The sequence below is a fragment of the Octodon degus genome, unplaced genomic scaffold (assembly GCF_000260255.1).
Source record: "Octodon degus isolate 3935 unplaced genomic scaffold, OctDeg1.0 scaffold00073, whole genome shotgun sequence".
In the NCBI taxonomy this organism is placed as follows: domain Eukaryota; kingdom Metazoa; phylum Chordata; class Mammalia; order Rodentia; family Octodontidae; genus Octodon; species Octodon degus.
Window position 1 is genome coordinate 1,217,248 of NW_004524649.1, and position 24,200 is coordinate 1,241,447.

Consider the following 24,200-nt stretch of genomic DNA (forward strand, 5'->3'; position numbering starts at 1 on the left):
CACCACATGCCAGCCAGCCCTGCCCCCTGGTGGGCTGAACTGGCCACACACACACACACACACACACACACACAAATAAATAAAATTTGAAAAAAAAATGATACAGTTAATCCTCTTTTTCTGATTTTCTGAAACAGGGTCTTACTGTGCAGTTCAGGCTGGACTTGAATTCACTAAGTGGTTCAGGCTGGCCTCGAACTTGTAGCAATCCTCCTGTCTCTGCCTCTTGAGTACTGGGATTATAGATGTATACCACTTGGCAAGACATTCCTCTTCTTAAAAAAAATAAAAAGACAGTCCTCTTCTTACAGTAGGGCAGTACCCCAATAAACTTATCATGAGATAAAATTATCATAAGTTGAAAATGCATTTAATACTCAAACCATTCTAAGGTCAGAAAAATCACAAGTTAAACTATCGTAAGTTCATGTATTCCTTGGTTATCAATGAAATTATACTTTAAGAAATTGGTCATAAAGCTGAAAATACCATAAATTGAAATCACCAAGTCCAGACCATCTGAACTCCATCTTGTAGCTTCAGATTATATTCTCATGCCTATAAGGCCAGCGCTCTGGGAGGCTGAGGCAGGAGGATCACAGGTTGGAGCATGGCCCGGACAACTTAACAAGATCCTGTCTCAAAATAAATTAAAAAAAAAAAAGAGCTGGAGATAGAATTCAATGTAAAGAAATGCCCTGGTTTGATCTCCAGCACCATGATAAAAAGAAAAAAAGCTGATTAGATAGGGCAGTGGCTTTTATTGAAAATCCTGCATAGTCAAAGGAAATAAAGGAAAAGGAGTTCTGTCCCTGAAGAGTGTAAGATGAACTATAAGAATCCATTCTGGCCAGTTTCCAGCTAGGCCATCCTGGGTAACACAGTGACACCCCCATCTAAAAAAAGAACAAGAAACCCAGTTCTTTTAGTTAGGGGACAAGAAGAGATTACTCACAGGGGTATTTAGATCTCCTCGTTGGCTGTGTACGTGTGAACTTCTTGCGGCCTGGAGAGTCCTAGAAGGATGAACCTCCATATTTGGGGGAAAACATCCACAATCTCAGCAGCCCCTCTACTGAGTGCAAATCAAGGGGTGAGCTATTTTCCTGTGCCCCAGTATCATTCACTATGTATCAAGTTCCAGGATGACTGGAAAGTGAGGTTTCTTAGAATTTAAAAATAGACCAGAGAGAAAGTAGTAGTTAAGAGACCGGATTTTGGAGTCAGATGGAACAGATCTAGATTTTTGTCCTGACACATTAAGTCAAGGGATAGTACCTCCCTGACCCTCAGCTACACATCTGTAAAGGGAGTATGCACTGGACTCCCACAGGCTCATTGTCGTGAGGGTTACAGTCAAAGCTGCTCTCTGACCGTATATCGTCACTGGTGCAAAAAGGGTAACGTCTTTTTCTCTTGCCATGTTTCCATTGTTGGAGCTCTGCGGAGAGCCACTATAAAGAAGAGCAAGACGGATTTGCTGAACCCAGAAGAGGCTGAGGACCAGCTGGCTGACATCGCCTCTGTGGGTAAGTCCCTTCCCCAGCCCTGACCACCCAGGCTATGAGGGGAGCCGGGCTGCCTGGACTTGCGTCTCCCCTGTGCCTTTCACCTTATGTATCCCGGGGCAGGGTACATGATGATGGAAATAATGACCATGCCAGTCTTCTAATACCATTGTAAAGACCCAGCGAGCACTTAGAGTAGGCCCTGGTGTCGACTGATGTATGTAATGGTTGAGAATTCCTTGTCTGTACTGCTTGCACCCAGAAGTGTTTCAAATTTGAAATTTTTCCAAGTTTTGGCACACCTCCATGTGTGTAATGAGCGATTATCTTTTCTCATTAAGACAAAGGGAATGGGACCAAAGTCTAAACACAAAATTCCTTTTTGTTTCATATAAACCTAGTTGTATTTAGAAAGTATTTTTATAATATTGTACATGAGACAGCAAAGCATTTCACATGTGGAGTCTGCCACTTGCAGCATATGGTCAGTGCTCAAAACATTTTAGAGGGGCCGGCGAGATAGCTCAGCAGTGTAAAGTGCCCAGTTAGCCAAGCTTAGGCAAGCCTAGGGACCGCAGTTTGATCCCCAGCACCACATGCTGCACCAGCCCCGCCCCCAGGGTGGGCTAAGCTGGACACACACAAAAAGAAAAAAAAAAGCATTTTAGATATTAGAGCATTTTAGATTTCAGATCTTAGGGACCAGGGATATAGCTCAGTGACACAGCACCTGCCTGGCAAGCACAAGGTCTTGAATTCTATTCCTGGTGAAGGAAAAAAAAAAAAAAAAAAATTCAGGACCAGCCAAATAGTTCAGCGGATTAAAGCACCTGCAAGCAGGCCCAGGGGCCGAGGCTTCAATCCCCAGGCCTGCCATGCCAGCCCTGCCCCCAGGGTGCGCTGAGACGGCAATTGAGACTGGGCGTGATGGCACGCGCCTGTAATCCCAGCTCTTGGGAGGCTGTAGACAGGTGGATCACTATGAGTCCGATCTAGTAGTGAGACCCTGAACACCCTGTAGACCCTTCCCTAAAATACTAAATAAATAAATAAATTCAAATCTTCAGCTTAGGGGTGTCCATCCTCCATCCTCCATCCTCCTTCAGGAATCTTGGTGCAAGACCTGCTCCGGCTAAGTGCCTGCCTGTGAACAAGACAGAACCCTACCAGGGTTCACAGCACAGCCCTGGCAGTGGATACTAAGGAGAATTATGCCAATAAACATACAAGGCTAACGGAGCTGCAGAGAAGCCACCTAGACTTGGCCAGCTCTGGAAGGGTGGGGCATGGTCAGGGCGAGTTGCCTGGAGGAGGTGATTTTTTTAGCTGAGAAGAGAAGCCTGGGTAGGAGTTGATCGTGACGAGGACCACAGAGAACATTGCGGAAGACAGTGCCGAGACTGATGCCACTGGAGTGAACAGAGGCTGGAGTTTGAAGGGCATGGGGACACTTAATCTTTTCCTCCTCAGGCTGTAGATTGATCAGCTTCCTATTGCTGTGACCAAATCCCTGAGAGGAACATCTCAGTAGAGGAGAGGTTTCTTTTGGCTCAGGGTTTTAGAGGTTTCCGTCCATGTCAACTGGTTCCACTGCTGTGAACTTATGGTGAGGTGAGAGTGTCATGGTGGAAGGGCACAGTGGAGCCCAGTGCACACCTCATGGTGGGCAGAAAGCAGAGGAAAGGAACCAAAAAGGAAGAGCCCAGTAGCCACACACGCTGTCCAGAGTCATCCCTCAGGGGCCCACCTCCTCCAGCTGAGCCCGCCTCTTCCCAGGCTGTTCAGCTGTGAACTCGAGCAGTGGGTGGATCCATTAATGAGGTCACCACCTTCACTGACCCAGTCACCTCTCCCACCACACTGTGGCCACAGCTGCACTGCGGCCTCCAAGCCCTTGATGCGCAGGTCCCTTGAGGGCCCTTCCTCTTGAAGCCATTTGTGGACAGAGGTGGCATTGCTTCTGACCTGCTACCTGAGAGCATATTGGGATTGCTTTTGGGTTTTGAAATGAGTTGTTGTTTTTTTTAATTTCAATTGTAAAAGAATGAATGGAAGAGGATCCGGGAGGAGGAAATAAGACTGGAATAAGACTCACGGAGGAAGAGGTTTCTGCTGTCTGGGAGACATGCAGCTGTAGTGTAGAGGGAGAAAAAAATGGACAAGAGGACAGAAGGGGGAAAGGAGAGGAGAAAGCAAAGGAAGGCAGGAAGCAGAGGAGGGGAGGGAGACAGGAGGAAGAGGCGGAGGAAAAGAAGAGAGATGGGGAGAGTCGGGAGAGCGCGCGTGTTTCTGATGCGCACAGCACACTGCACTGTGCTCGCTCGGCTCTTTTCTTCAGCCCTGGTTTACTCCATTGCTGAGTTCTGACCTGGTTTCTGCTGTGAGGCCACCACCACACAGCCTGCCTCACAGGGCTCACGTCGCATGGCACTGTCACAGTGCCAGCCTTGGCCCCACCGGCCTTGTCCTTAGGAGGAGCACTTCTGAATGCAGCGAGGGGACCCCCACCCTGTCTTTGGGGCACATTTCCTCAGGAGTGAGTTCAGGAGCAGAGCAGTTCACAGCTTTTCAACACACCGTTCACGCAGCCCTTCTGTGTTTCAGAAACTGTGACACACATTTACAAACCTGCCGAACACTCCTGCATTCGCGGGAGGCTACCACAGCCTTCGCCATGAAATACATCCCAGTCTTTCCGTCTTATTTATTTAAAGATTGGTCTCACTAAGTAAGTCACTCAGTTGCCCAGGCGGGGTTCAGAATTGCAGCCCTCTTGCCCCAGCCTCCAAGGGAGCTGGGCTTATGGGTATGGGTTATCCTGCCCATCTATTCATACATATTTTTTCATACTGCATTTATGGAATTTCAGCACACAGGGAAGAGAACTGTACTACACTGATGTGAGAATATAAATTAGTGCAACCACTGTGGAAATTAGCATGGAGATCTTAAGAAAACTAAAGATAGAAGCACCACTCCATCTAGTAATACCAGTCTTCGGTATGTTTCTGAAAGAATTAAAGACAACATACTACAGGAATACCTGCATCAGCAGATTTATTGCAACACAATTCACGGTTGCTAAGCCTAGCAACTGGAGCCAGCCTCGGTGCCCCTCACAGATAAGTGATTCTAAAAATTAAATAGATAAATAGACAGATAGATGCCGTGGAATATTATTCAGCCATAAAGAAAAATAAAATGTCATCTGCAAGAAAATGGATATAAATGGAGTCCTCCATGTTAACTGAAATAAGTCAGATCTAAGAGGTCAACCATTGAATTTTTTTCTCATATGAGGAAAGGGGGGGGATTTTTGAAAGAAAGATGATGTAAGAGGGAGAGGACAGGAGGAGCAATAGAGTGATCAAAAATGAACCAAGTATGATGCATACAAGTACCAGTTACCCAAAGCAAATGTGACTGTAGTGTGCTGCAGATGTACACTAATGAAGAAGAGAGATGTCATGAAAGGAGAAGAGGAAGGGGTGAGGGAGGCACAGGAGCAATGGAGGTGGCCGTGGCCAGAGTGTCTTATGTTCATGCACGAATATGCCGAACTGAAACCCACCATTCTACATAACTAATATGCACACAACAGAAGAAAGCAACGGAGGGGGGGAGTGTTAGGACATTGGTCCAGGTGATGCTTTTTTGTATAGCACCCCAACAACATAAGCAAGAAAAGCAAAAGTGGACAAATGGAATCACCACACTTCGTTCTGGGGGCCTTCCAGGCATGCATAGGGCTCCTGCTTCATCTTACACACAAACACATACCCGAGGCATCAGAAGAAGTCAGAGTCACTGCTAAGCACCCGCCTATATTCCCAACACTCCTGTACTCCTGTACTCTCAGCACTCTGGGAGTCTGAGGCAGAAGAATCTCAAATTTCAGCCCAACCTACCAAGTTTCTGTCTCAAAATAAAAAATAAAAAGGGGTTGCAAATGTAGCTCAGTTTCAGTCCCCAGTATTACCAAAAAAAGAAAGTGGGGGGGGGGGTCACAGTGACAGGCGTGGAAAATTGAATCTGGCAGTGGGAGCCATTAGCCTCTCAACAGTTACATCCAATTCTGTGATTTTGCAAGGATATTGCTGTCTCGTAAGCTCCCTCTCTCCAGAGCTGAACCCTGAGTCATGATAGTTCCCTCAGGCCAGAGCCTTCTGGGAGAACCATGGATCCCTGGCCAGAGTCCATGCCCGAGCACATGCTGGTGAATTTCCTCCACAGGAACAGCCTGAGTCTAACATTCTTTATCCTTTCCCTGGCAGGGTCTCCCTTTGCCCGAGCCAGCATTAAAAGTGCCAAGCTGGAGAACTCAACTTTTTTTCACAAAAAGGAGAGGAGGATGCGTTTCTACATCCGTCGCATGGTCAAAACTCAGGCCTTCTACTGGACTGTGCTCAGTCTGGTAGCCCTCAACACGCTGTGCGTTGCTATTGTCCACTACAACCAGCCCGACTGGCTATCTGACTTCCTCTGTGAGTACCACCCTGCACCCCCACCGTGGCTGGATCCCTGATCCCTTCCTCACACCCTTTTTTCTACTTCTCTTCCTCCAGTGGCTTATGTTCTTCCTTTGATCCCTGCTGAATCTGTCCTTTCATTTGACCCTTTCTACAAGCTTTATTGGGGTCAATGTTGATGCTCCAACAGTGGAATCTGTATTAGTCAGATTTATATCACTGTGACAAAATACCCAAAGCAGTCTACCTTGCAAAGAGAAAGGGTCTATTTGGCTCACAGTTTTGGAAATTCAAGGGCATGGTACCTGTATCAGTTCAGTTGTGAGGAAGACTTCATGGTCAATGGCAAATGGCAATAGCAGGTATGCATGTTGGAACTGGTCACACCTCAAGCCAGGAAGCAGAGAGAAACAGACTGGGACACCACAGTCTCCTTGGAAGATGTGTACTCCAGTTGATCTAGGGCCTTCCCACTAGGCCCCACCTCTTAAAGACCTATACCAAGTCTCAGTGCCACCTCCCAAGGGACTAAACCTTCAATCCATGAACATTTAGGGGGACCCAAACCATATCCAACCCATTGCACTGCCTGTCTTCCTCTGACCTGAGAGCTGAAAGAGAAATTCAGGCTACTCTAATAAGACAAAAGGTATGAATCTCTGACAGCATTGGAAAAGAGACAGAAAAAGACACAGAGCCTAGACAGCTAAATGGAAAAACACATTTAATTTCTAGTCAGGTATGGCAGAGCACACCTGCTAGCCCAGCACTCAGGCGCTGAGGCAGGGCGATTGCCACCTGTTTGCGTTTGAGGCCATCCTGGGCTACACAGTGAGATCCTGTCTCAAACAAACAAACTACATTTAATTTCTACATGTACTCCTGGGAATGCTAAAAAAATCCATGGCCAAAAAATGGAGGTACCTTATAAACAGGAAGCGGTTCTGTAGGTTGTATTCCTTTTCTCTGCTCATTTCTGGCCTCCTGTTTCTCTCCTATTCTCTCCTTTTGTTTCTTTCCTGCTTTTTCGTCTTTCCTTTTTGGTTTCCCTACAGCTGAGATTCATTCCTAGGAGATCCTCTCGAGCAAATAGGAGCACATCTTGATCTCTTATTGGGCACCAGAACTCTTAAGACTGCCCTCTGTCTGGGTTTATTACCAGATTCCAGAGATTAGCCTGAGAAGTGTCAAGCTTGAGAACCGGGTGAAGGGCTGGCCAGATAGCTCAGAGGACTAAAGCGCCTGCTTAGGCAGAGTGCAGCGGCCGGGGTTCTATCCCCAGCGTGCTGTGCCGGCCCCACCCCTGGGGGTGCGCTGAGTTGGCAAATGAGACTAGGCGTGGTGGTGCGCTTGTAATCCCAGCGCTTGGGCGGCTGAAAACAGGAGGATCACTATGAGTCAGATCTGTGTAGTGAGACCCTGTAGACCCTGTACAGGGGGGACAGAGACCGTGTAGACCCTGTACGGGGGGGGGGGGGGGGGGGGGGGGGGGGGGGGGGGGGGGGGGGGGAGAGAGAGAGAGAGAGAGAGAGAGAATGAGGTGAGGACTTGAAGCAATGAATGGGAGACTGCTGACCAACTGTGAGAAAAAAAGCACTCTGGAGGGTGAACAAGAGGCATGACAGGGCTGGGAAGTGCAGTGGTCAGTCGAGCCCTCCCCAAGGGCTTCTTTTCCCCTACCGGGTGCCTCTGCCCACATCTGCTGGCTGTCTGACTTGCTTCCTGCCCTCCCTACCTTGCTCAGAATTGACCTAGGACAGCTGCGAGAGACAGTCAAGTCTCTGACCTAGAAAGGCCCCAGAGCCAACCCCAGATCTCGGTCTCCTCTGCACCCTCCTTGCCCCCACCCTGCTGGCTGACCCCCAGAACGACCCTCAGGGGCCCGGCCTTCGGAGCATCCTGACCTAGATCCAACCTTAGTAATTGCACCAGGTCCCTCTGGAGCCTTACAAATGAGGTCTCTTCATTGCTTCTTGTAACGTCCTCTGAGAGTCTATTTTTAATCACCTCTAATCTCCCCACTAATCACCTTGCAGCATGTCCTGGTTTAGGGACAGGGGGACTGAGACTTCTCACCTGGGGATTTTGTGTCTGTAAAGGTCCACAATTATCCCCATTTCCCAGTAGGAAAACAAAGACACAGAGAGGTTAAGTAACTTATCTAGGGTCACACAGCTAGTAGGTGATGAAGCCAGGACTTGAACCTAGGCATTTGGGTTCGAGCCTACACTGTCTGATGAGAGATCCCTACTCTGCTTCACCAGGTGACCTGAATTCTCAGTGTCTACCCTGCACCTAATTCACCATATGACCTTGGGCAAGTCATCACCATCATTCACTATTCAAAGTTGTCCATTTATTTTAGGCGCCTGTGAGGAATAAAACAACACTGCCATCTAAAACTAGGACATGCTGATTTTAAGACGCATCGATTTAAGTGATGTCAAAATGTGAACAAAACTGTGTCTTGAGCTAGGCATGGTAGAGCACACCCACGACCCCGGGCTGAGGCACTAGGAGCGCTGTAATTTTGAGGACACCCTGGGCTATAATATAGTGAGTTCAAGGTCAGCCTAAGCTATGGAGAGAAACCCTGTTTCAAATAACAGCAAAGTGTATCTTGAATTCAGCACAGCATAGTGAATTCTCTGCAAGTTCGATTGAATGGCCCTGAAAGTTTCCCCAGACCTGTAGATGGCCAGGGATGATGAGTCAGCCTCTCCATCTCTGTCTCCATCTGTCTCCATCTGTCTCCATCTCTCTGTCTGTCTGTCTGTCTGTCTGTCTGTCTGTCTTCCTCTCTCTCATTTCCTGTATCACTGAGCTGCTATGTTTTCATGATAAGCATCTCATAAACAGTTCAAGCTGGGTATGGGGGCACATGCCCATAATCCCAGCCCTCAGGAGGCTGAGGCAGGAGAATCACCACAAATTCAAGGTCAGCCTGGACTACATAGTGAGTTCAGAGCCACCCTAATTTAATAACTATATAGAGAGCCACTGTCTCAAAAAGAAAGAAAGGAAGAATGAAAAGAAGGAACGAAAGAGAGAAAAAGAGAGAGAGAACTGTCCAATCCTTCCAGAGTTGCTTTGGGTCTTGGAAGCCACCAGAGGTTGCAGACACAGTTCTTTTGCTGCTATTCTGATTCTGGGGAGGCTACAGTTAGCCCTCAGATGCTAGGAGCTCCTTAGGGCTCATAAACAAGAAGACAATGTGAGAGATCTTGGCGTCTGTCCAGACGGGCTGGGCAGCAAGCTCAGTTGTAGAGCCCACACCTAGCATTCACAAGGCCCTGGATGCCTTTGCCAGTCCCAAAAAAGGGGAAGAAAAAAAAAAAAAAAAAAAAAGGCAAGATCTAGCTGTGCGTGGTGTTGCACACCTGTAATCCCAGCACGCAGGAGCCTGAGGCTGGAGGATCACCAGGAGTTCAAAGCCAGCAGGGGCAACATAGTGATCCAGGCTAGCCTGAACTACATAGCAAGACCTTGTTTTCTGGCAGTCCTACAAACTGGGAGTCAAAGACCAAGCTGCTGGTGGCCCTGGCTGTGCAGGTGGAAAGTCTGCTGTCTGTTTCTAGGCTGGCACCTTGAATTCTTGTTCTCTGGAGGGGACAGCACTTTGTCCCCACATGGCAGAAAGCTGAAGAGCAAAGGGCCACCACGCCATGCAGGAAGGCTCTACCTGCCCCAGATGTCATCGCCTCCTAAACCCTCACCTTTCAATATCATTCCACTGGATGTAGGACAGGACTCAGACATTCAGCTCCTAGCAGCCAGCAAGCAGGATCAGCGTCGCAGCCGTCGCTGTGAAAATCCTGGAAGCCCTTGGGGTTCTCTGTCTTTTCTTTAGAGACCTTGGTACCCCTCCACCTTGTCCAATAGGTCAAAACCAGGTCCTCCTGCCTGTTAGGCGAGCGCTCGGCCACCCCGCTGCACCCAGGCCCCATGCGCTTTCTAATTCCTGTCCTCCCTACCAGCTCCACCACACGCTTAGAAAGCTCTTTCCGGAAAGGACTCTATATGCGCCATGTCTGTGCTAGAACAAATGAAAATCCACATTTCTGCCTTTCCTTGGGGCATTTGCATTTTTGTGCTTTCTCATTAAAAAAAATAAAAGTCCTTAGCTTGCTCTACCTTTTTTTTTTTTTTTTTTTTTTTTTGCGGTGCCACCAGGAATTGAACTCAGGACCCTGTGCTTGCCAGGCAAGCACTTATTCTACTGAGCTATCTCCCCGGCCCCTTGCTCTACCTTTTCCATGACTAACAAGGCAGGATTTCCAGAGGGCATCAGGCCAGTTGTGCCCTGCACAGGTTGTCCTTGGGGCCCCATTGGAGAGCCCAACATGGGACTGAAGAGGGCACCCACCATTACAACATCTGTTTCTTCCTACCCTCTTGGAGCTTTGTACAAGTAGACAGAGCGCCATTCTTAGATAATGACTCAGCAGCATTCTTGAAGCCTTGTATGACCTGCTGTTATCCTGTTGACTGCCCAGTTAGCTAGCTTTCGGAGGGGTGTTGTGGTGCTGGGGATGAAACCTAAGGCTTCGCACATGCTGGGCAAGTGCGCGACCACCGAGCTGCACCCCAGACAGCTCGTTAAATACGCTGAGCACCCAGGAACTGGCCCATCAACACAAAAGCTATCACAACTGTTATGACTGTTGGACATTATAGGATTAAATTGCTAAATATAAGTACCAAAAATCTTTGGACTGGCATCAAGAGTAAAAAGATCTTCTACAGAGTCCTCCAAGTACAGCTGCTCCAACTGCAACGGGACACCCAACAGTCACACAACAAAACAAAAAAGGCAGCTGTGATGGGCGCTGTGGAAGCTGGAAAGTGATCCAACATGGGAGGGCAGGATGAGGCCTTCGGTGCCTAAAGCAGTCCAGCTACCTCAGTCTTAAGAAAGACGTCCTGCCTGGACCTCGTGGGCTATTAGTGGCTAGACAGTCTTGTGTCTTATAACTTTGCAAAGGTATAAATAAACACCCCTGCTGTTGTTTGGGGGTCCTTTGCCAACCAGGCATGGTCCACCACCTGATCTAGACACACACACACACACACACACACACACACACACACACACAATCTAGGACTTCAGCCATACCCTACATCTGACCTCTTGAAACCAGAGCAAACAGTACTAGGTAAAGACTTGCCTCAATTCTCCGACCCCTTTAGGATTGGCCTGATGGGTTGCTGATTAAAGGATAGGGGACAGTTGTTACTGTTGTTTAACAAAAGATAAACTGAGGTCTGTGGCAAAAAAAAAGTTTTGCATAAAATTCAGAAAAAGTCTCTAAAGAAGCCAGGCACAGAGAGAGTGCCTGCAATCCCAGCCCTTGGAGACTGAGACAGGAGGATGGCCGTGAGTTTGAAGCCAGGTCTGAACTATACAGTGAGTTCAAAGCCTGCCTGGACCATAAAGCAAGACCTTATCTCAAAAAATTATACACAAAAGAAAAGAGGAAAGAAAAAGGTCCCCAAGACCTTTTCCTCCCTGTCTATCAGGCCGGACTAGGACAGAGTTTTTCTCTTCACGGAAAGAGCAGATTTCACCATCGCTTTTCCTCTCTGTCTCCTTCTCCCTTCCAGACTATGCAGAATTCATTTTCTTAGGACTCTTTATGTCCGAAATGTTTATAAAAATGTACGGGCTTGGGACGCGGCCTTACTTCCACTCTTCCTTCAACTGCTTTGACTGTGGGGTAAGTGTGCAGGGTCGGAGGGGCCCTGGTTCCCGCTCCTGGGCAGGCCTGCAATGCAGGAGAGGGAAGGACTCCGTAGGCTCCGCCCATGCCACAGGGACGGGAAGCGCAGATCTGCAGGCCGCAGAGGGGGGCATCAGCCAAGTATTCGCTAGAGACCTCTCAGAGAGACCCACACCGGTACCCAGGAGACAAGGATGAAAATGTCCCTGTTGTTGGGATGTAATTAGGGTTTCCCTGGATTGGTCAGCTTTCCATGGCTATAACAAAATACTCGAGATCATCAGCACTTTACAAAGAGATAAATGGTGTTAGTAGTCTGGCTGTGGAGCTCCCAGCCAGTGATTGATGTGCGATCCCTGTCCTAGGAGAGGCTCCTGTCTTGGTGGAAGCAGGAAAACTGTTGACTGCAGGGCCAGAAAGCTCCTGGGGAGGGCGGGGCTGGGTCCCAGGATCTCTCAAGGCCACGCCCCCATCAACCTAAAGCCCTCACTGGGCTCCACCTCTTAAAGGTCAACCCTGAGGACCAAACTTTTGAAATGCAAAAGTTTCAAAAACTGTGAGTTTTCAAACTCACAGTCCTTTAAAATGCAAATTATAACAGAGATGTTAGCAAATAAGCAGAAAACGCTCTCCATAGGGCAGCCAGAATCACGTGCTGCAGTTCTGTTAGTCTCAGAAAAGGTGGATGATTCTTGGCGATTTGATTCTGAATCGAGTACTAAGTAATAGAAGGAGAGAAGGAAAGAAAAGAAAAATGAAAGAGAGAGAGTGAAAGGGAGAGAAAGAGGGACTGGGAGTGGTTATGTACACCTGTAAAACAAGCGCTTGGAAGGCTGAGGCGGGAGGATCACTATGAGTTTGAAGTCACCCTGAGCTACATAGCAAGATCCTTCTTTAAAAAAAAAAAAGAAGAAGTGAAAAGGAGAGCGAAGTCCTGATGGCTTCATCTACTGTCGACACGGCCACAGCACCCAAGTGCGCCTTTGCAGTGGAAGGGTTAGCGGCCTGCGTACCCACAGATGGCCCCCCACTCACAGCAGCTCAGCTTACAACTTTTCAGCTTAACTCCTGTGTCCAAGTGATCACCCTTCAGCAGAATTAGCACTTCAGCGTTTGCTCTTCCATCATTTCCTGACCTCCCCCCACTCTCTAGTGCTGCGTAGTGGGGAGCCCCAGCTCCCAGGGAGCACCCCAGTCATGAGCAGACACCCCTCACCTGCAGCAGCGCAGTGCCACTAAACCAGGGTATGCAGTAAATTAGGCATGTCGAGTGCATTTTCAAGATCAGTTTGGCAGCGCACTTTGGGCAGGAAGATCCCAAGTTTAAGCCCAGCCTGGGCAAAATTATGACTTATCAGGACCCTGTCTGAAAATGAAAAATAAAATTAAAAAGGGCTGGGGATATAACTCAGTGACTGAGTGTCCCAGGGTTGGAGCCCCAGTACTGCGAAAAGAAGAAGAAAAAGGGGAGGGGGGGACGAGGTAAAGACCTTAAAATTGTGATGTTTAGTGAAAGAAACCAGACATAAGAGGTCGCAGAGGCCGTAATTCCACATATAAGGGCCTACCAGAGCAGCAGCCCACGGAGACAGAAGTGGGTCAGTGGTTGCCAGGGTCCAGTCAGGAGCAATGGAGGGCCGCAATGAGATGGGGCCCTTTGGGGACAACGAAGATGTTTTGGAATTGGAGACCTGGCCTGCACAACATCATGAATAGACTCGGTGCCACTGAGTTGCCCACTTAAAATTAATAATTTTATGGTATGTAGATTTTGTGGCTTTTTTTTTTTTAATAAAAGGACAGAGAAGGGCTGAGCTATCTCACTGGACTAAGTATCTCCTTAGGCAAGCACAGGGATCAGGGTTCGATCCCAGGCACCACATGAGCACTGGCTGTGACCCCGGGCATCCTGAGCGAGCCACCGAGACCGGCTGTGGTGGCACATGCCTGTAATTCCAGCGCTGGGGAGTTTGAAAACAGGAGAATCACTACGAGTCTGAGCTGGATAGCGAGACGCTGTACCAAATACATTTTTAGAAAGGGGGGGTCTGGGGGCAGAGAAACGATTATTGCAAATTGGTCATGTCTTGTGTCTCTGGAAGCTTGTGGTGTATTGTGGACTTTCCTTCTGTGGCTTAGGAATTCTCAGGTCTGTGTGAGCTCCTTATAAATTAAAAAGAGGGCCTGGTGAGATGGCTCAGTGGTCTAAAGCACCTACTTAGAACAAGCTTAGCAAAGCACAGGGACCACAGTTCAATCCCCCAGCACCACATGCCAGCCAGCCCCGCCCCCTGGTGGGCTGAGCTGGCCACACACATAAATAAATAAATAAATAGAAAAAGTTTTATAAATAAATAAATTAATTAATTAAAAAGAGCAGGAATGATGGGCATAATGGCACACACCTGTAATCCCAGGTCCTTGGGAGGCTGAGGCAGGAGGATCACAAATTCAAGCCCAGCCTGGATAACTTAGCAAGATCCTTCTCTCAAAATAAAATTTTTTAAGAGAAGAAAGAATGAGAGGAAAGTGGGAGCCCTCCCCCCACCACCCCCAGTCCCACTTCCAGTTCAGGATGGGAGTGGGCCTGGGTTTTGCCCCCGTAGAGTTCAGGCCTGGTGATAGTGTGTGTGGCTGACCTTGAGGCTGGCCCTGAACTTGAGACCTAGTTGTCGGTTCCAGGTCATCATCGGGAGCATCTTCGAAGTCATCTGGGCTGTCATAAAGCCTGGCACATCCTTTGGGATCAGTGTGTTACGAGCTCTCAGGTTACTGCGTATTTTCAAAGTCACAAAGTAAGTCTTCCATGTCCCTTGGCCTTCAGACAGGGGTGGGGATAGGGGACAGGGTGGGGAACCCCCAGAAAGCCAGGGCTTCGCAGCTTCCTCACCCTGCCCTGGCCTCTGTTGGCAGGTACTGGGCATCTCTCAGAAACCTGGTCGTCTCTCTCCTCAACTCCATGAAATCCATCATCAGCCTGCTGTTCCTTCTCTTCCTCTTCATTGTCGTCTTTGCCCTTCTGGGAATGCAACTCTTCGGCGGCCAGTGAGTACCCGGCAGCACTTCCAACCTCTGTTTCCCTGGGGTCTTGCCCAGGACTCCCCACTCTGGGCATCCAGGGCCCCTCCTCACGACCCACATGCCTGCTGCAGTCATCCAGGTGGGCCAGGCCCTGGGTACCACTCAAACTGTTGTCCTGGAGACAGAGATACTGCAGATGTTGCCCTGGCAACAGGATGCTCAGCAGACCCTCAGCCGGGGCAGGGCTCATATGAATATCTGTGTCGTCCCCACAGGTTTAATTTCGATGAAGGGACTCCTCCTACCAACTTTGATACCTTCCCTGCAGCAATAATGACAGTGTTTCAGGTACGACCTGCACGGCGGATGAGCCCACACCACTTAGTGTCAGGGATGACAACACCTGCTTTGCTCTGGAGCAGCTCCTTCCCCTGAAACCCTGTGTGTCACCTTGGACTCTTCTGTTTTAGAATGCAGATTTTATTGTCACTGAGTTATATGAGCCCAATAGATCAACAGACAAATGTCATTGGACACATAGATTGTAGCTGGGCATGGTAGCATATACCTGTAATCCTGGTATTCTGGGAGGCCAACGCAGGAGGATTGCAAGTTCCAACCCAGTATGGGCAGTTTGGTGATTTACTGAAAGCCTGGGGCTGGGGCCCAGCTGGGTGCAGTGTCACACACCGTGTGTCATAATCCCAGCACTCAGGGGCCTGAGGCAGGAGGATCACTGAAAATTCAAGGCCAGACTGGGATACATAGTGAGACCCTGTCTCAAACAGAAGCACAAAGGGAGAAGGCCGGGACTGGAGCCCAGTGAGAAGGCCCGCGGTTCAATCCAAGCACCACAAAAGTAGAAGGAAGGGAAGGAAAGAAGGAGGAAGGGAGAGAGGGAAAGAGAGAAGAGAAAGGGAAAGACAACTTGTAAGTCACAAGCCTCATGAGAAGGTTGCGAGACAGAATGGGGCGAGACATGCAAAGCTTTGGTTTTGGTCTCCGCAGCAAGAGCCCGTGGGGCTCCACTTGCTCTTATTCAGTGGGCTCCATCCCTGGCCATCTGGTACCTGGTCCCGAGTGACTAGGACAGGTGCAGAGTGGCCTGGCATAGGAGAGCCCAACCAAACAGGGAACCAGGTGTGAGCTCAGGCTGCTTGGGTTGCATTTTAAAAGTAGAGCAAGGGCACATCCTTGGAACCCCGGCACTCTGAGAGGCTGAAGCAGGAGAATCTGAAGTTCAAGCCTGACTTGGGCAATTAAGCTAGACTGTGTCCCCAAATAAAAAGGGCTGTGGGGGAAGAGCTGGGGATGTAGCTCAGTGCCAAGGCCCGAAGTTCAATCTTCATTACTACCTCCCAAGACCTCCGCAAAAGAAGGTGCTGTGTGTAGCCCTGGGCCAGCTGTGACCAGGCCCCAGTGGGAGGGTGGGAATACAGAGGGTAAAAGTCACAGCTGAGGACTGGCCCTACGGGGACTACAGAGCTTTGTGGTGATCCCTCCTGGGGACAGAGGCACCCGTGAGGCGAAGCTCCAAGCCCCTCGCAAGGGGCCATGGCCACACTGTAGCTTGGGGCCTCAGCAGGACACAGCGAGGGCCCGGCTGGAGGTGGGCGGGAGCCAGGGGTGCTGCTTAACATGCCCCCCCCCAAGTGCACGGACCGACCATGGCTCCAGAACACAAGCGCCCCCAAGGTGGCCAATGCCTGCTTCCGCTCCTGCACATCCCTACTTAATCCTGGCGGAAACGTGGCTCAGAACAAAAAACGCAGAACTTTCCTTTTAGTTTTCCATTTTTTATCAGGCCCTACCAGCAACACAGAGTGGGCAGCAGCTGCCCTGGGCCGCGGGTGCAGGCAGTTGATTCTAGCCCTTCCCTCTGCTCCCCTCCCCATTCTCATGGGCCCCTTGTCAATTACAAGCGCTCTAGCTCCGTTTCCTATTATCCATCCTTCCTTTCGCTCTTCAATGTATTTATATTTGGGGTGTCTCTTAGAAGACAAATTGTGGAGCTTTTTGCTTTTCCTTACTTGGCTCACGGGATGAGGCTCCAGGGTAGAACGACCACCCAGCATGCCTGAGGCCCTGGGCTCCATCCCGAGCACCAGTTCATAGTAATAATAGGAAGGCATGCGTACACGCGGCTGTGGTATGACCAAGCAGTACAGGTGCACGATGCTTAGGGATCAAATCAGAAAACTATCATTCCCGCATCTTTGTTATCTACTTGTGTTGGGAACCCTCCAGCCCTTATCTTCCATGTGCACATGTGCATGTGCACACTACTGTAGGTTGAACCCAGGTCCTTCTCAGTGAGCTCCAGCCCCAGCTCCTTTTTTTTATTTTTTATTTTAGGGATAGGGTCTCACTGAGTCCCTAATTTTCCCTGGCTGGGCTGGAACCTGCAATCCTCCTACCTTAGCCTCCCCAGTGCTGTGATTACAGGTGTGCGCCACCATACCTGGTCCACCCTAGCCTCTAGTAATCATGATTCTATTCCTGCTCCCATGAGCCCAGCTTTGCTAGCGTCTACACAGGCATGAGTGTCTGCCTGGCTTGTGTCCCATGAAGCCCTGTCCTCTGGGCCATTTTCTTCTAAGGAGCTGTGGGAGCCACTCAGGTGCCCCAGGCCTTTTCCTATGCTTTCTGGAAAGTCCCGGTGGCCCAGCCCCTCATCTCTTCATCCAAAGCTTTCTCCAGAGAGCAGTGCACAGCCCGGGCACAGGCCCAGGGGAGCAGGTGGAATTTGTGCACTGGGCCAGACTGCCTGAGCCTTGGTGGGACGGAGCTCCTGGTCACCCTCTGTGCCCTGTGTTCTTCATCGTCTCACTCTCCATCCCTGCTGTTTTTTCTGATAACCTACTCCGAACACCCTGCTGCACTGGGCTCTGACAGCAAAGTCAGCTCCAGCCCAGGGCAGCTTGTGTGCCAGGCATCCCATGGCCAGATCACTTGGGTTCAGGGACCAGGAGGAGTAGAGGTGAACGCTGGTGCCCGTTCCTTGCCCATTCTGAGCTCAGGACAATGCCAGGGCCAGGAGGCGAGGCGGTAGACACTTATCTCAGGCCCAAGGTCAACAGGGGGTGGTTCTTCATGACTTGTGGACTGGACAGTGGCCTTTCTGTGTTGTCCTCACATGGTGGACAGGGACCGTGGCCTCCCTTCCTCCCCATCTTTTGTTTTTGGTCCCAGAGATATGGGACCTGGGCACTGAGCTCTATCCCAACCCTCTCCCATTTTTTAAAATTTTTTTTTTATTTTGAGGCAGGGTCTCACTAAGTCACTAAGTCTCAAATTTGAGATCCTCCTGCCTCAGCCTCCCAGAGTTCTGGGATCACAGGCGTTGGGTCTCGTTTTCTCTTCCTCTTCTAAGGGCTGTCAGGAATCCCATCATAAGCACCCTCCCCTTGGGTCTTGTGCAACCCTAATCACATCCCCAAGGCACTGTTTCCAGCTCCCTCGCTGTGGAGAGTTACAGTGTCCCCACCCCCATTTGAAGGGGACAGTGCTCCCCCTCCCCCAACCGGGGTCTCCTTTTCCCAGCAGCCAGGCTGCAGCCCAGGGTGAGGACAGTCCTTCCTGCCTCGAGCAGGGCTGGGCTTGGGCAGAGGCAGTGACAAGGTGGCAGTGCCAGTGGGTGGCCCCAGCACAGTCCCTCTCCATCGAGGCAGCTCAGGCTGCTGCATCTCTCCTCAGATCCTGACAGGCGAGGACTGGAATGAGGTCATGTACGACGGGATCAAGTCCCAGGGCGGCGTGCAGGGCGGCATGGTGTTCTCCATCTACTTCATTGTGCTCACGCTCTTTGGGAACTGTATCCTTGCTGGGGGCCACAGGGATGCGGGCAGGCGGGGACACACGGGGCCCAGGCTCTGAGCACAGCGCCCTGCCTCAGCTGCTTTCCCTGACTCAGGCGTCAGACACCCTGCTGAATGTGTTCCTCGCCATCGCTGTGGACAATCTGGCCAATGCCCAGGAGCTCACCAAGGTGAGCTGAGCACCACGGGGCCCGGCTATCACCTGCATGGCAGAGCAGGATGGCAGGGTGGGGGACAGGGGACAGCAGGGCACACGCACGGGGTGCTCCTCACTCCTCCCAGACCCAGGCGAAGCCTCAGTGAGCCAGTTCTGCTGCAGAAGGTGGGAGGGGAAACAGGTGGTGAGCTCCACCCAAGGGCCTGTGTGTAGAAACTGGGCCGGAAGCCGGGTACAGGGGCACACACTTGCCTTCCTAGAACTCTGGGCAGTTGGTGGCAGGAGGATCACAAGTCCAAACCCAACCTGGGCAAGTTAGAGACTTAGGAGATTCTGTCAAAATAAAAAAGGGCTGGAGATGTAGCTCTGCAGAGCCAGGATTCAGTCCTCCATGAGAGAGGCAGAGAGAGAGACAGAGACAGACAGACAGACAGACAGACATAGACATTGGGGGAGGGGAAGAAGCAGTGCAGGGAAGGGAACGAGTCAGAGACTACAAGGAATGATGCTGTCCCCAGGCTTGCAGACACTGTCGCCCTCCAAAAGGGGAGCAGAGGTACAGGGACCTAGACAGAGCTGCAGCTGCGTGAAAAGGGGCTGACACTGACCCTCTGATCTTAGAGGACCCAGAGTCCTGGCAAGGCAATGTGGACATGGCAGAACACACCCTGTGTCTCCTGGTCACCTGCAGAAGCCAGGCAGGGGCACAGGGCACACAGGCCAGCCTCCGAGGGGCAGAGAGCATGGCCAGGATGCTGAGGCCCTGCCTCTGCCTCTACCTGCATGGGGACCGACTATGTAAGATGTCCCCTGACCTCATTTCCAAGTGACAGCAAAACAGAGAGGACCCTTGTGGTATACTGTAGGGCCTTTCCTCCCCCCCCCCCCCCGCCCTTTTTGGTTGTTATTCTGGGGTTTTGAGGCACAGGGCTCTCGCTGTGTAGCCCAGGTTGGCCTTGAACTCACTGTGTAGCTCAGTTGGCCTCGAACTCTTGGTGATCCTCCTGCCTCAGCCTCCTGATGCTGAGATTACAGGTGTGCACCACCCGGCCAGGCTAACAGAAGGTCCAAAAAGGTGAAGTCACCCCCTGCAGATGCGCTGTTTCGACTCATAGCTGGTGCCTAGTACCAGCAGCTCTGTGAGTGACGCAGTCGGGTGTTGGGCCAGAGTCCCTTGCTCCATGGGTGGAGAGGGCAGCCAGGATGTGAGGGCCAGCCGGGCAGGTAACCATAAAAACCAGAACTGCCAACTGCGGAGAAGCTCGCCAAGCGCCATGGGAGGCGGGAGCCACAGTCTCCCCGTATCACCGATGGGAGACAGCCCAGAGAGGGGAGGTGGCAGTCCACATGACTCAGGACTGGAAGAACAGAGATGCAGCTCCTGACAGGGCAGAAAAGAGAAGAGGATGGGGAATTTGGGACAAGGAACCATCTATGTGCAGGAAGGTCCTATTTTTATTCATGATTCATGCTGTTGAGTTATCTGGGTAAAAACTGGTACTGTGTCCCTTAGCACAGCCTTGGACTTCCTGAGAGTAGACAGGCACAGGGGAGGCAATGTTGCTTTCAGTAACATAGTTCATGCCCTTGGGACAGTCCGTGAGCAGGGCTACCAAGAACAGTTGTACAGGTTGCACACTGCACAAAAGAACATAGGCAAGAAGGGGCCGTGCAGGCTGGAATCCAGTGTGGGTGAATCAGACCAGGAGAAGGAACAACAGAAGGGGCACATTCTGCTATGCGGGTGGAGTGTCAGGAACAAAGGCATCTTAGAAGCTGGCCTCAGTTGGCTAAGTAGAATAAACAGCGCATGTCATGCAAGCCAGGCCCTCCTCCTCCCAGCACTCTGCTTCAAAACCCTACCCCCAGTGCCCCACAGTGTCCAGGACATCACAAAGCAGCCCGAGCCGACAGTATCAACCCTCCATCTGCTGGCCCTGGCAGGAGTGGGGAGTTTCCCAGCATCCTTTGGGCTGGGGAGAAATAGAAGTCCTTGCCGTCCCCAGCACACGGCTACCAGCCTGGCCACTGTGTGGCACCATAGGTCCCCTCGGGCCCCTCTTCAGGAACCCTGGGGTGCATTCCCATAGCCCCTCCCCACTCAGCCCATCTTTCATCCCACAAGCTCAGATTAAGCACCTCCTGGGCACAAGGCTGACAGACAACCAAACACTCTGCCCTTGGAGACGGGTTCAGACTGTGGGTGAAAAACCTAGGCAACTGGGGGTGATTTGGAGCTTGGAAGAAAGCAATGACTGTGAAGGAGAAAAGCAAAGTGGGGAAGTGGGGGGCGGGGGGACACCAGAATCTTAGATGAGAGCTGTAAGGCACAGAGAGATCAAGAGAATTCTTAAGGCTGCACGGCGGTAAGTGGTAGAGCTGAGATTTGAACCCTGGCTGACTGCAGGTGGAATTTGTGCATTAACCGCTGTGCTGTTAACTGTACGAGAGTATTTGACTTGCCTGGGAACTTGATGAAAATGCAGAGGCTAAGCAAAACCCCTGGTTCTGCGGCTGCTTCCTGGGGCATGGGAACCCACATCTCCATCATTGAGGGTTCAAGGTGTTAGGCAAGCTGGACATGGTGCCCAGGGCGGTTCTGATGTGCCTCCCCAGCGAGCTGCCGTGGCTTGAAACTGCCTGGCTTCTCTCACTTGTGCTTTGTGTCTCTTGACTTCCCTGTTTAAAGAATGAGGCCATGCCAGACGGTTGGTGGAGGATGTAAAGTCTAAAACTGTCTTTGTGGGAATGTGGTATTTCACCACTGCCCCTGAACCCAGGCCCAGGAACCCAGCTCCCCTCCCCTAACGGGGACTGAGAGTTCGGGGTCCTCGGCTGCAGCAGGGCCCAGCATAAGTCAAGGACTCAGGGCTTTTCTATGCATGGTAACATCTGGCATTTGGGGGAGGACAGGTCAAGGAGTTCGGCCTGCTTGGAAAGCACTGGAAGCCTCTGCATTCCCTGGCAGGCCCCAGACGGGTGCAGGGACGCCCTCTCTGTGGGAGTCTCTTCACTTTAGCTGTCTTCTGGCTGTGCGTTAAAATGGAGTCATGAAAAAGCTGGAAAAGTCAGGCATGGTGGCACATGCCCAGAATCCCAGCACTGGGAGGCTGAGGCAGGAAGATCACAAGTTTGACCACAGCTTGGAAAATGTGGTTACTTAAGACTCTCAAAATCTTAAAAAGTTGGAGACAAGGTCTTGCTGTGTATCCCAGGCTTGTCTCAAACTCATGCTGATCCGGCCTCACCCTCCCAAGTGCTAGGAGAACAGGTGTGCACCATCACACCTGACTTCAAATCAAAAAAAAAAAAATTTAAAGGTGTAGGTATGGGGAGCTGAGGATATAACTCAGTGGCATAAGCACCTGCCTGGCAAGCCCAAGGTCCTGAGTTCAATACGATACAAAATAAAGGGGCTGGGGAGATAGCTCAGTGGAATAAGCCCTTGCCTGGCAAGCGCAAGATCCTGAGTTCAATTCCTGACCGCCCCCCGCCAACCAAGAAAAAGAAAGGTCCAGGGATATAGCTCAGCTCAAAGCCCTGGGTTCAAGGCTCCAGTACCAGAAAAAAATAAAAATAAGAAGAGCTGGAGAGTGAACCAGGAGGATCAGCAGTGCACATCTTTGACCTCGGCTGCACCGTGTGAGTGTGGGTTCTGATGCAGCCTCGCCTGCTTTTAAATACCTCAGTGTCGCCGGGGTCAGCAGGAGGGTACAAAGCAAGACCTTGAGGCCTGGTCTGGTGAACAGAGATCTTACATGCCTTCTAGGATGAACAAGAAGAGGAGGAGGCGGCCAACCAAAAACTTGCTCTACAGAAAGCCAAGGAGGTGGCGGAAGTGAGTCCCCTGTCTGCGGCCAACATGTCCATAGCTGTGTAAGTGTCCCAGCCTCCCCCGTACCCACTCCCACTCCCAGGCAGGGTTTGGGAAGGGGGAGGATGGGCCCTGATGGCTGAGCCTTAGGAATAGGTCCACTTTCACCCAAAGGCTGTTTCACGAGCACCTACTTACTACATGCCCAGTTCTGTGCTTGGCGTGGTTTGCTTTGTATAGCTGCTAGAGTCAGAGAGAGGATACGTTACATACATTTGAGTCCCACCTGGGTAACAGAGTGAGATCCTGCCTGTCTCCAAAGACAAAAGATCTGGGATGCAGCTCAGTGGTAGAGTGCCTATAGGTTCATCCTCTAGTACTGCAAGCAGGCAGGCAGAGACAGACAGACAGACAGCAAGACAGAGACAGACAGTGATGTGATGGGAGCAGGCCAGTATGACTGTGAAAGTGAGAGACTGTCTCAAAACTTTAAAAAATATTTGAGACCCCATCTCAAAAACCAAGGTGAGCAGATGGAGGGAGGTGCAGGCAAAAGTGGTGACAAGCAGGTTATGCAGAGCCTTGTGAGCTATGGAGACTTGGGCTTCTGCTCTGGGTTAGGTGGGAGCCACAGAGTTCTTGGGCAGAGGGGAGTTAGGGCCTCAAAGCACCCTCTGTCCACTACTGGGAAGCAAGCTGTGGGAGTTAAGGGGGTGCTGGACACAGGAGGGTGTCAAGTCTGAGCCTATCCTGGGCAAATCATCAACAACCAGACCCTGTCTCAAAACAGAAAATTAAGAAGAGCAGGATGTGTGGCTCAATGCAAAAACCCTGGGTTTGATCCCAGTACCAAAAAAGAGGAATTTCTCTCTTTCTTTAAAATAAAAAGAGATCAATGCCTAAGACCTATGGAATCTCCCTGGGCCTAGACTGGGGTCAGTCACCCTGCAGCCGGCCAGTCTGCCTGTCTGATGCCCCAAATCCCCACCCGGGATGCTCTGGGCACTCCCTGGGGCCCTAGGCAGTCCATGATCCCAATTAGAGGCTCCTGCAGGCGTCAGGCGCTTCCTCGACCTGCTGGAGGCCACTGCCTGCCATCATGGGCCATGCCCAGGCTAAGGTCATCAAGGCCACCCCAATCGTGGACTGCCCTCTGAAGAGCAGGGAGGTCAGCTGGGTTACCTGCCCGGACTAAAGTGTCCGAGGGCACTGACACCGCTGTAACCGAGAAGCCTGGCCACCCCCACTGAGGCACCCACAGGGTCCCTGGGGGGGGACTTCCGGCCAGGCTGAGTCTCGTTCAGACCCTCGTTGGGCTGAGACAGTGGCCAGATGAGGTCCTGGGGGCCAGACCACCTGGCCGCGCCGTCCCCGCACACCCACCCGGCCGCACGGCCCCAACCCCGGCCTTTTGCAGGAAGGAGCAGCATAAGAACCAGAAGCCGGCCAAGTCGGTATGGGAGCAGCGCACGAGCGAGATGCGCAAGCAGAACCTGCTGGCGAGCCGCGAGGCGCTGTACGGCTGCGAGCTGGACGCCGACGAGCGCTGGAAGGCCGCGTACGCACGCCACCTGCGGCCGGACATGAAGACGCACCTGGACCGGCCGCTGGTGGTGGACCCGCAGGAGAACCGCAACAACAACACCAACAAGAGCCGCGCGCCCGCCGAGCCCGCCGTGGAGCCGCGCCCGGG

The 24,200-nt window shown here is 51.2% G+C and overlaps 1 protein-coding gene across 1 annotated transcript in view; it reads left to right on the plus strand.

Annotated features, from left to right (window-relative positions):
- Nucleotides 1-24,200, plus strand: part of Cacna1a (calcium voltage-gated channel subunit alpha1 A) — a 184,335-nt gene that overhangs the window by 87,986 nt on the left and 72,149 nt on the right. Inside the window, exons 9-18 of the mRNA XM_023720124.1 lie at nucleotides 1,440-1,529; nucleotides 5,783-5,992; nucleotides 11,582-11,694; nucleotides 14,380-14,492; nucleotides 14,611-14,742; nucleotides 14,994-15,066; nucleotides 18,415-18,532; nucleotides 18,639-18,706; nucleotides 22,463-22,569; nucleotides 23,925-24,183. Of these exons, the coding sequence (XP_023575892.1) occupies nucleotides 1,440-1,529; nucleotides 5,783-5,992; nucleotides 11,582-11,694; nucleotides 14,380-14,492; nucleotides 14,611-14,742; nucleotides 14,994-15,066; nucleotides 18,415-18,532; nucleotides 18,639-18,706; nucleotides 22,463-22,569; nucleotides 23,925-24,183 (1,283 nt within the window). The remainder of the gene's footprint in view (nucleotides 1-1,439; nucleotides 1,530-5,782; nucleotides 5,993-11,581; nucleotides 11,695-14,379; nucleotides 14,493-14,610; nucleotides 14,743-14,993; nucleotides 15,067-18,414; nucleotides 18,533-18,638; nucleotides 18,707-22,462; nucleotides 22,570-23,924; nucleotides 24,184-24,200) is intronic.